This window comes from Chrysemys picta, chromosome 4 (assembly GCF_011386835.1).
Source record: "Chrysemys picta bellii isolate R12L10 chromosome 4, ASM1138683v2, whole genome shotgun sequence".
In the NCBI taxonomy this organism is placed as follows: Eukaryota; Metazoa; Chordata; order Testudines; family Emydidae; genus Chrysemys; species Chrysemys picta.
This window is the reverse complement of record NC_088794.1, coordinates 64,795,991-64,808,335: the sequence shown is the minus strand read 5'-3', so window position 1 is coordinate 64,808,335 and position 12,345 is coordinate 64,795,991. Positions and strand designations below refer to the sequence as shown.

Below are 12,345 nucleotides of genomic sequence, written 5' to 3'. Positions count from 1 at the left end.
TTGTGAATATCAAATGTAGGCCAGTAATTGAGAGCATTGTAGAATATTCTTAGTTTTCAACTGTGGAAAATGACCCCTAGGTTGTTCAGACACTGTGTTAGGCTGAACAAAAACCATCCAGCGTCCTTGTCAGAAAAAATCAGCTTGAGTTTCAACTGACGGAATGCAGAGCTCGCAGTGTACCTAGTATTGTTATAAAAAAATTAGAACAGCTATGTAAAGGTCTTGCATGTAGAAAATTCATTTTTGTTGGGATGATGCAGGGGTTAAAATTTATCAAAGAGTGTGCTCTAAAATGCTGTATACCACAACACTTTTAAAAGTCATTATCAAGGTGCAAAATGAAATACTTTTCATTACAGCTTCACTGGTTATCAGTAACCCATAAGCCTTGTTTTGCTGGCTGCTTACTGGTGCATTTAATAAAATAAAGATCACTCAGTGGTGCCGTGGGCAGCATGCAAGGTGATAGCCATATTTGCTTACTGTAAATACAAGAGAAAATCACACACAAACCGGCTGTAGTTTTGACAAGTATTAAGATCCCTCTTTACATCTGTACTTCTGTACCAAAATGCAATTAGTTTTCCTCGCACAAGGATTTCTGTTTATCTTATTCTGCTTGATTACATGAGTATAATCGCACCGTTTGCTTCATTGCTCCTGGTAGTAAGCTGCAGTTTAAAAAGGGGAGGATGAGTGTGTGTAAATATACAGAATTCTGCTGTAAGACTCTTTAATTTATGCATCTGGATGACAGCATTTTGTTACATTTTTTCCTCCTTTTACTTTTCCTTTCCGCAAGGTTTGATTCATGTGCACCAGATTCCTCGGCTTAATAGCTTGATCTGTGATGTGTCAGGCACGAAGGACCTTGCTTTTAGATTAAAAAGGAAGCAGTTCACCATTGAGGTAAGAGAAACAGTTTTGTTTCACTATTTAGAACCCGAAAGGTGGAGCAAGTCCTACCTTTTAGTTTTGCGAAATACTTTAACTTTTGTTACATGTTCATTTAATTGTGGTTCACCTATTTAGAATGGTTTTATAAAATATTATTTTAATATGCAGTCAAATTAAAAATAAGTCTCTCTAGCTGTACCAAATCAGATTATGCATAAACATTTTATTTTGTTTTAAAATGTATAGGAAGTAGGCCACAACCTTCAGTAACAAAGCATGACATACATATTTCTGAGGATGTTAGAAGCATGTTTAATTAAATGTTAATGACTTACTCTTACTTGTGTTAGTGAGTGGGAAAATAGCTACATGTTATTACCCCAGTTGAGGGACTTTAATGTATAATGCTGCCTAAAATTGTGTGTGACATGAGGGATAAGTGTCCTTATCAGTATTCAGAAACCATTTTCTTTGCATTACTGAAATCACCTTTAGCTCTTTTATGTCATTTTAAACACAGTATCACTTACTCTAATGTCCTTTAGTAAATTTTCTACCAAATTTAAACTTTTTTTCTCTGACCTTTATACAGACGGTCCTGATGGAAGGGAGTAATACAAAAGATGTATTTCATTTTAATCTTGCTAAAGAGCAAATGAACATAGAACTATTAAGCAATTAGAGTTGATATATTTATTAATGAACTAAATGTTCAGAGAAGGGAGATGGCTTTTTGGATGATATGATAGTCATTGGTACAGTCTGAGCTTTTTTTTTTTAACAGACATAAAACAGCCAAGCTGTCCTGACAAACCATTTTGTTTAATCTCTTTTCAAATGAAAAGCTCTTAAGCAAGCCACTTGTCTTAACTGCTTGAAACCATAAAAGAGAGAATTGCCACCAATAAATTAGCATATTTTTTACTTCATCACCAAATGATGGTCAATGTGGCTTGGCACTGCTTTGGTGTTTGGGACTTCACCCTTAAGTGACCACTTTGGCCCTTATTTGACCCTCTGCCCTCTTTAGCTGGCCACTTGATAAGGTAACTTGAGGGTTCTCTCCCTTTTTTTTTTGCCTTTTTTTTTTTTTTTGCTTTCTCTTCACAATTGTAAGTAGCCCTAACCTATAAATCATTGAAAGGGCCCTATCAAGTGACAAATTAAGGTGCCCTCCTCCTAATTAATGGTCATCAATGTCCTTAATTATCTAATCCTATTGAGAGTAGTTAATAGTTAATCGGTCAGCCAGTTCTTCATTCGGGTCATCTCTGCATGATAGCTAGAAGTTTCTCAACTGGAGATACTCCCTTCAAAAGCCACTTAAAGCCAAATGCATGAAGGAGACTGTTGGAGGGGACGGGGTTCAATTTCCCCCCACACACACACTTCTCAGAAAATACAGTTAAGGAATAAACCACCATAGTGGTTTAGACCATTTTAACATCATTTCACTTTATCAAAAGACTATTAGGTTTTTTTGAATCAGTCCTAGATTCATGCCAGGTTTTAGACATAAGCTATAATTCTTTTCAGTAACACAAGCAAATATGCACTATTATTTTCTACTATATTAAATTCACATTTACTTTATCTATTAATTGAAATATTTTGAATTTTTCTCGCCTGGATCAGAAGATGATTCTTCTGTCCGCAAGATCTAAGGTTACCACTTTCTATTGCTGTAAAAACCAAATCAGGAGGCTCTGTATAAAGAATTTCATTAGCCAAGGGACAAAAGAGTTTGAATCAGGGGTGTTATGGAACCCTTGGAAAAAAAACTGTTGCTGTAGAGATCGGTAGATGACCCACTTGAATAATTTCAACACTCATTGTTCAGATAGGGGCCCCTTTTGAATAATTTCAGTTCTTGATGGGGATAAACTTTTTGCAAACCAAGTTGAGGCAAGTCAGTCCTCTTTGAACAACTTAGACCATTATTCTTCTGTGATATGCCTCTACCCATTGCACCAAGCTACAATCCATATAAGCTTCTCTTCTTCCCTATATTAGAAGGAGCAGGCCAAGCACAGCTTGACTGACCAGAGTAGCTTTGGAAGGCAAGTCACTTTTGAAAAAGAAAAAAATAAATTGATGAAAAAAGTAGGATCTGGATAGAATCACTCAAAACTGGATACTACAGTTAAAATGTAATGTGTCAGCAGTCAATTCCAAATCCTTTGGCAAAAACAAAAGGTAGCAAACAATGTGCTTTACAAGCAATATCGCAGCTTTACAAAAACAAAATAAACTTTAAAGAGTTAAGGACATTTGTAGAGTCTAGTTTGGTAGAATTAGAAATGAGAATATATATTTAAATACATTACAGTTTTAGACAATATGAAAGTAGCTGTGAAAAGTATGTTAAACATATCTGGGAAGGTGATGTTGAACTCTAACTGAGTGTATCTTTAAAACCAGATTATAAATGCTGAGGTAGGGAAGCACAACATGTGACTTGTGACAAAATTGCTTCAAGGAAGTTTTCATCACTAGACTACTGCTTCTCAAGTGGCAACATTTGTAATGTGTGCAGTGAAGGAGGCCCCTTTATCTCCTCAAAAAAAGCTGTCCAACTTCCTATTTCATCACAGTGTCAACTTTTAAAGTCCCTAATGGGCCACAGACTTGCTTTTCACATCAATAAACTTAACTACCTATAGTTTGCCCCTCAATAAAAAAGCTTAGATCGATGTCACAAATTTTTAATAGAATTAATTATTTCTAAGAGGACAGTAACACTTTATACAGCTTAGTACAGTTAGCTTTGTTAAAGTTTTTATATATGAAAATTTACCTAAGATATCTTTTATGAGTTTCTGTTTTTTGTAAAAATTACATAGATTAAAAAGTATTCCATGGGGGGAGTACTTTTTTGTGTTGAAGATGGATACATTTGTTCACCTTTTAAAATACATACTCTGAGTGTTCTTATGGATTTACATATTTCATTTTTAAAATATTTGGCTTAACTATTTGCAGGAAAGCTATATTTGATAAGAGTTAGAACAGTTGTATTTATCTTTCCCAAAAACCTTTACTTGTTGCCATATTTAAACATGGCAAAATAGACATATCTAATGTGCATACCACTTTAAAGGACAAAATTTTGAAGTTAGCCTGTCTAATCCTATTTCTTCCCACTTTGGAATCTTAATTAGAAGGAGATAAAAACCATCATTTGACTAAATTATTGTCTTGAATCTGTAGCAAAAGGTATAATCCGCAATTGGGCCAATTAGTGTACCCCATAGTTAGCTATGCTGAGGCAGGCAACTTGATTAGATCTGACACCAGCCTAGTTCCCACTGTTGTTTTGCCAGGTATGATGGTCAGACTTCAAAGGGCTTGAGGCATCAGCAGGGCAAGGTTTGGAGGCCAGCTTAGGTCCGGTCGTTAATCTCTCTGCTAAAACCACAGCAGCCCTCGCACAAAACAAGCTTACACGACACAATCATGCGGTATTAAAGTTTAGGTTGAGTCATGCCAATTTGCCTTTGATTTTCTGATGATTGACTAAAAGATGGCTACATGACTAGACACACACTAAAAGTTTACTCATTAGGTAAGTTCCCCAAATATTTGAAATATTTTTTGATTTCTCAGTTAAATGTATGACAGCCTTATTCATCTTAATTAAACTTTCCAGGCTAGTGTTTAAATACCTTTTTTTTGTGTGTATAACTGAGTGTAACTTGTATCAGCATTTGTTAGATTTTCACTTATAACGTGCCTCTCACCTTCTTCATAGTTTTTCTTGGTGTAACCACTTCCTTGTCATTCTAAAAGCCCTTTGTACCAAAAATATTAAAGAAAACTGTTTCTAAATGACAAGCTTTTGAAATCCTACAGACCTTTAAGGAAACTTTTTTTCTTACAGTAATTTATGTTCACTTACACTTATTCACATAAAGAGAATTTCTTCATAATTTTTTTCCATTTAAATGTTGAGTAAAGAGCTGTTCTACCAATGTGATTACATAAGTGTTCCTTTCTTTTGCATTCTGATTTGTTGAAATATTGCGGTAACAGTGACATGTTTCCATTCTGAGAAAAGCCTAGGGCTGCTTTAGTATTATTCCAAATGATTGAAATTGCCATCTTGCTGACTTTCCCTTAGGCGGCTTAAGGCCTGTTTACTTTAGTATTTATTTCGCATGTTCCCTCTGAGTTTGGCTGGCAGGACATCATTACCTGGTTTGATAAGACAGTTGGAATAAGATTCTTATTCTTTTGTTATTGTGTGGTGGTCATAAACTCCTACTATTATATTGTTAAAGTTAATCATTTAAGAAATTCAGAGAAATGTTTAGAGATGAGAAACTTCATACAAATAATCTTTTAAATTACTCCTGTTTTGTTATACACCTGATTTTTTTTTTAAAGTCTTCAGATCATGGCCATTTAGTAGATTTATAAGATAATATTTGTTCCTTTATTGTGCAAATTTTGTCTAAGAATATTTACAATTGTTGTGGAAAAAATAGATTATTATTAGTTGCAAACACTCTGTATTCAGACCGGTACAAATAGGAAAAATAATTAATAAAATCTTAGCTTTAAAGGTTGTATAGTACGTGCACAAGCTAGAGGATAAACTTTAGATCCTGTGTGCAAGACAATTCTGTTTGAAGCCCAGTATCATAGCTGTGCTGCAATTCCACATATAGCCTAATAGTAGTGAGTTTCCTGAACTCAAAAGTCACATCTCTCAAAGGTGTTCCGTAAGGGAAGGAGAGGAAAATATAGAAAAGAATTAGAATTAGAGTACTCTTCTGGCAGTAAAGTAGCTACTATCTCAATGGCAGACATTTACAGACTGTACTCTGAAGCACTCTGCATCAGTTGTGCATTCTTTTAATGTCATATCCATTGCTTCCAAAGGAAAAAGCTATGAATTTAGGAGAGAGTCTAGACAAGTAAGTGTGTGTGTGTGTGTGTGTGTGTGTGTGTGTGTGTGTGTGTGTGTGTGTGTGTGTGTGTGTGTGTGTAATAAATATGTGAGTTCCCTACAGCAATCAAAATAATGGACTTTCTTTTTTCACCACCTAAGGAAGTTTTATATTATTAGAGGCGAGATGATTTCCAAAACTGGCTAGCTCTTCCAGGTGTCAGTTGTAACTACATAGTCACTTCAGTGTATGTTACACATCCATTAATTATGTTAGGAAGGTTGTAACATGGTGGATTTTTCAAGTTAACATGAAACACTGCTTTTGAGGGTCTCTTCTTGAATCCCGATACTTTAACCTTTTTGCTGTGTTCTCCTATCCCCCTTTTTTTCCAAGACACGTGCTGGGTCGTCTCAGTGTGACACCTTCATTTAACCAGAAGGGATTGCTGAAGGCAAAACCAAAGCCATTCCCCTTCCTCAGGAGCTGTGTCCTGTAGCACTCCCAATTTCTGCTAGCCCAGGAATGAAGGGATGAGCTCAAGACCTGAACTCTGAGCCTCAGCATGTCTGCATTCTGTCAGACCATTACATTGCTGAACCAGGTACCCTAAAATATTTCACAGTTCTCATTCACTAAATGCATTAAGAACGGTGATGACGGCAAATTGACTCAGGAGGATAATATTGCCAAGCTATTTTTGCTGATGTGAAAAATTAATCCTGTCATCAGCATATATGGCGTATATGTATGTGTGTAGAGAGAGATGTACATCTTTGTATAATAAAGTTATCTGCAAGTAAAATTATATATATTATATACACACATCTACATCTCTTTGAATAGTTATATCATCTATTCCTAAGCTTCTTTTCTCCAAGAAATTCTCTACTCCGAGCAGCCTTCACTGATGATCATCTCAATTCTGATTGTATTTCACTTTTTTTATAAAGGTGCATTATTTTCCATTTTATCAATGCATATGAAATTAATGAACTATTTCAGGTAACATTTTTAAAGAAAACATAGGCCATAAACTTTGTAAGTATAAGAACTGTTAGAAGCTAGAACATAATCACTTATTGGAATCTTAGTCAAGTTATAGTTTCCTAAGTATTGATCAAAAAGACTCAACTACATTCCTGTTTATTGGGATGAACTTCTGGCAGATATAAGTCCTATATACAGTACACAGCATATACAATCATGTTGGGGGATTGAGTTTCCATGTAAACAGGACATCCCTCCCTGTGCTTTAAAGATTGTGCCAAAGTATTAGTATGATTCTTAAAACATATTGAGGTCTCATTACACCTCAAAATGGATGCTGACATTTCTTTGGCAGGAGGACAACCATGTTGTAACTTGATCCTTTTACATGGATCTACTTGTAGTGTAGACAGCACTTCACTTAAATTTTTGGTTTCAAAACAACGAGGCTACGAGGTTTTCTTGAGTGTTTCAGAAAGCATTGCTCTTTGATTTACTAATGATATAAAGCTTGGGTAGTGGCTACAATCCAGGGGCTTGATTCCCCTTTGGAAGCATGTGGGCTTGGTGGATCACATGAAAGATAGTGGCTGTTCTGAATGCTTCCTCCCTGTTCTTGAACTGCTTCCTGCCTTCTCCTGAACATCACACAGTTGAGATTCCACTTCAGCTCAGAGGCTGGAAGGTGGCAGATTCAAGGAACTCTGGCTGTACACCATGTGAAGAAAATACTATAATAAATTGTAATGGAGGTTAATGGTAGTCCAACCAGAATTGCTCCAAATTGTGTCATTGATGCACCTGCCCATCTTCTCCCACTGTAATAATTAAGATACTCATTTTGTTTTTTAGAATTAGATATTCATTTTGTTTTTTAGAAGCATAGATGGAAAGAGGGTAAGCATAATAGCATTGAAATTTTCTTCACATAAGAAATTTTCTTCACAAGGTAAATTAAATGTTACCTTTCTTAAACAAGAGATCCTAATCAAAATTAATACCCTTATAACTCTATGTTCCATTCTATGTTATTTCATCTAGTAGCCAGTTCAGGTTCTTTTTACCTGATATGGTGTACTTCACTGAATTGTTTTGTCAGATGCTGTCAAGCCAACCTACCATTGTTAAAGAAAATCAAACTAAATCATTTTGGCATGAGCCTTCCAGGAATAAGGCAGAGAATATGAAGGGTTTGATGACATCAAGGATTTGATTTCAATATTGTAAAAGACTGCCTGTCAAAAATGTATTACATTCTTTCAAATAATTTCAATAAATAAATGGGTTTAAAATTCTGACAGTACACTTTAGATAAGGTTTTGGGTTATTATTTTAAAATTATCATTACTTTGGCTAAAATAATACTTGAAATGCAATTCCTTTAAAAAAAATCTGAATATTGATAATTTGTAGAAACATGAGAAATCAAGTAATAAGATCTTTGTACTGCACTGAATTTAGAACTGAACAATATTATTGCAAAATGAAGTAAAAGATGAAATTCCTGAATCTGAATATACTGCTATTTAGACATTTTAGTTTAGAAAATTCTGCCAGTATTTGTCACCAGTTAATATTAAGTAGTCCTGGCTGATATTGACTGGTCAGTTTGGAGATGGGTGCATGAAGATAATGTAGCAAATATCACCAGAACAAAACTGAAAAATACTAACTTCTAGATGTGTTTATGTGTTTATGTGTTTAGCTCTGCGGTATCCTGTATCTTTCATATTTTTTTAACAGAATTAACTTTCTCAAAACTTTGACACTTAAAATGTTGTAATACAATGTTTTTGCAGTTCCTTTTTATTAAGCTAATGTCTCATTCATTATTATTTAAATAAGTTATTCTTTTGTTTAGAAATATTGATACCAATTTGTAATGTAGTTGTGTTGCACCACTGGAATAGCATGAAACAAAGCCATGTGTTCAATTAAAGGTCACTTGGACATATTGTAATGGACTAAGGGTCAGTGCTACAGCATGAAATACCCTTGTTCAGTCTGTAAATAAATGTGTCAGTTTATCTTGTGTTTCCAATACCAAAAAAGGAGGTTGACACATTCCCAGTTTATTAATATTAAAAGATACAAATTATGAACAAGTTGACTAGACTAAAATGTATCTCTATGATACACATATTGTTAGTAAGGATAGAAAATACCTTATGTATCAAAGGGCATGTCTGTCTACACTGGAAGTTATTCTTGAATTAAATGATTAAATGTTTCTGATTAACATGGCATGTAGATGCTCTTATTCTGGAAGAAGAGTTCCTTATTCTGAATTAGTGTAATCAAGTGGATTAAGCTAAAGAGTAATAAGGCACCTGTATTATGGAATAAGAGTATCCACACATGGAGTTAATCAGGAATAATTCATCTTTAAATTCACACCATATCTTATTCCAAACCAACTTTCTTTTGTAGACGAACTCTGAGTATAACATATATTCCATACAAATGTTTACACTTTAGCATTTCTTTTTAAATCATATGCTTAATAATTTGGGAAATAGTGGAAGAGTTCCCTTTCCCTGTTAGTTTAATATTCATTAATGTCAGGACCTGACAACCAGCAATGGACAACCCTATTACTTTTGGAGTGATACTGTCACCAAAGATAGAAATTCAGTAAAATTCTAAAATTTGATTTCAAGCCACAAAAATCACTGATGAGAAAATATCCTTTTGCGGAAAAACTCAATGCATTAATTTTAATTCAGGTTCTTTGGAGCTGGCTCATTTGTTCCAAACTACCTTCATAAAGGGGATGAGGCCAGTGTCTATCCACAGTTTTCTTATGAAGGTTTTTTTCTTGCTTATTTGTATTTTTGAGCCCAAGTCCTGGTGTGGAAGGATAGGAGACTCATCAGGAAGCAATTGAGGGTGATATTTTCAAAAGCAACTAAAGGAGTTAGGCACCCAATTCTTATTCTTAATGGGAACTGGGTGCTAGCTCCCTTAGCTACTTTTGAAAATCCCATCTCAAAAGTTTAAATGCCTAAATAATATCAATATAGAAGTACAAACTATTATTAATGCCTTTAATACAAGCAACTCTCTTTACAAATAATAATTAATTAAGTCTCACCACAACCCTGTGAGGTAGGGAAATAGCATTATATCTACATTTTATATATGGGTAAACTTAGGTAAAGGAAGGCTAAGGAATTGTCAGAAGCCTAACAGTTAGGCAGCCAAATCTGATTGAAAATCAGTGGAAGTTGGGTGCCAAATTCCATTAGGCTCAATTGAAAATCTTGGCCAAAGTTACCATCAATATCTACAATGACATTACTTTGAGCTGTACAGGAATTCTTTCAAAGAAATGGGTCGTAAAAAGATAGTATGGAACTAAATATTTGAGAAGTAAACTCGACAACCAGACAGGGTACACATCCCCAAACTAAGGACTGACTATGAGAAAGTACCATTAAAGGATTTATCAGTTATACAGAATATTAAAGAATTGTTGTAGTTGAAAACTTAGTCACCTGTCAAGGTGAAAGAAAATAGAATACTGAGATTTGGGCTAGAAAGGCTGAAAATCAAATGTTCCTAGCACCTGAGTTGGCTATTATTTCACTGTTGACTTAAAAGGAATAGTTCCACCTACTTCTTCTTAGCATATCCACAACATACCTCAGGGTCATATGACCACGATTCATCACCAAATTTGGTCTGCTCGTTGGATCATTAGCTTCCCCAGTTGGGCCAGGTACTGACGGGGAGTGCAACATGAACACTGATCCATGCCCACTCCCCCCCCCCCCCCCATTCCTCCTACTAAATCAGCAACTCCACTTCATTTAGGAAGTCTACTGAAATGGATGGAAGAACACAATTCAATAAGTGATATTGCAAAAGAATTTCCCATGCCACTTGCATTAAATCTTGATAAAAACCCATTCTGGGAACATAGCTTCAGAATTCCCAGCAGGAGGAGTCAGGAAGCCATCAAGGTAGAGTCTTGCTGTTTCAGAATACTAATTATAGTCCTTTTATATAGCACTCTTTGGCTTGAAAGATTCCATCACAACAAAGTGGTAGGAAAACTATACAATGGAATCATTTCATCCATTACTGGAATACGACCGCCTCTTGTGTGAAATGTGACAACTGCTTAAGAGAACACAACAACACTACATAATTGTTTAGGATAGGTAGTGAATACTTTATCCAACTGAAACTTCTGCAACAATGTAGATATATAAAATTTAACTACCCACATTGTAATTTGGCCAATATAAAAATTATTTCATACTGAGTGACTGTAAATGGTCAGAGACCTCAATTTTTCATCTAGTTAAAATGTGTCATCTCCCTTAGAACAGTGCTCTTTAATCCTATGCTAGTGTGTTATTTTGCTGACTTAGAAGAAAGAGTCCCCCCTATTGAATATCAACATCTCTTCATTCAAAAATACAATAGTATTCCTTAGAGCTTTTTGTGTTAAGGATAGCCTTGACCTTTCTTAGCTTGTGAGATTTGACAGAATCACAGCAAAAACCCCTATGATTGCAGGACAGAAAAAAAGATGGGGTACTCAGTGCTATTTTTAAAAAAAAATTGCTTTCCAACCACCATTCAAAAACACTGCTTCTTTACCTAGCATAAATTGTGGGGGGAGAGGCAATAGGGAGACAAACTCTATATTCTGGGATTCAGCAACTTCAACCAAAAAGTTGTTGGCTAGCAGCAATAGATCCTCCCATCAATGCAAGCATAAAAGACACAATAACTAAGTCATGAATAAACATACAACTTATACATTTAGATTTTGGCTACTTCAAGTTTACTGTTATTACTAACTTATCTATTCCTGTCTCTCAGTTTGACTTTTTTTCCTGTATGTTTTAGTGGCAATTTATAAAGGTTGCTTGTTAAGCAATTTAAAGTTTAACATTAATCACTTAAGATCAGCTTGTTTGTAATACATGGCTGTGGGCACACCAGGCCCCTTAAGATGAGACAAAGATTACTTGCTGCATTGAACAGAGGCTGCCTGGCCTGCTTGTCCAGCATAACTCTGGGATGTCATCTCTTAACGATGTTGTTATCTTGAATTTGAATGCTGTCAGCATGTAAAGGTTCAGATCTTCTGTTGGCCACAAACCCCTTCACTTTGGACACTTTGAGGCAGGAACTGTATGACATGTAACTATCATTTCTAAAAGAATGACTAGTGATTTTGAATGCCCAACTTTTGAGACACCTTTAAATAGTCTGATTTTCAGAAGGTGAGTGCTCAACACTTAATGAAAATCATTCTTCTTTAAGGTTCTCTTAACCTTATTATCAGGATCAGCACCTAAAAATTAAGGCACACAAAATCACTAGTTATTTTTTATTTTATTTTGGCTGTTGTCTATTTAACCTTCTTTCCTAGACCTCTAAGCTCTCCTCCCCCCACGCATTGGGAGCAGTAGCAGCGCTATAATTAAAGTTGCAAATTAGTTTCCATTAAAAGCACTATTTTAATACAGTTAATAACTGCATGAAACATTCACCTTTGGGACTGACTTTTATGAATGGCAGAGCTCTGTCCTAATAAGATTTG

At 35.1% G+C, this 12,345-nt stretch overlaps 1 protein-coding gene across 11 annotated transcripts in view; it reads left to right on the top strand.

Annotated features, from left to right (window-relative positions):
* The window catches only part of ELP4 (elongator acetyltransferase complex subunit 4), a 259,381-nt gene that overhangs the window by 125,859 nt on the left and 121,177 nt on the right, over positions 1-12,345 (top strand). For 10 of the 11 annotated variants that reach the window (XM_065592512.1, XM_065592505.1, XM_008179080.4 and 7 more), the window contains one exon: positions 806-912. In XM_065592512.1, coding sequence (XP_065448584.1) covers positions 806-912 — 107 coding nt within the window. Of the gene's footprint in view, positions 1-805; positions 913-6,188; positions 6,364-12,345 lie in introns of those variants that run through there. The other variant, XM_065592509.1, reaches the window with a different exon arrangement.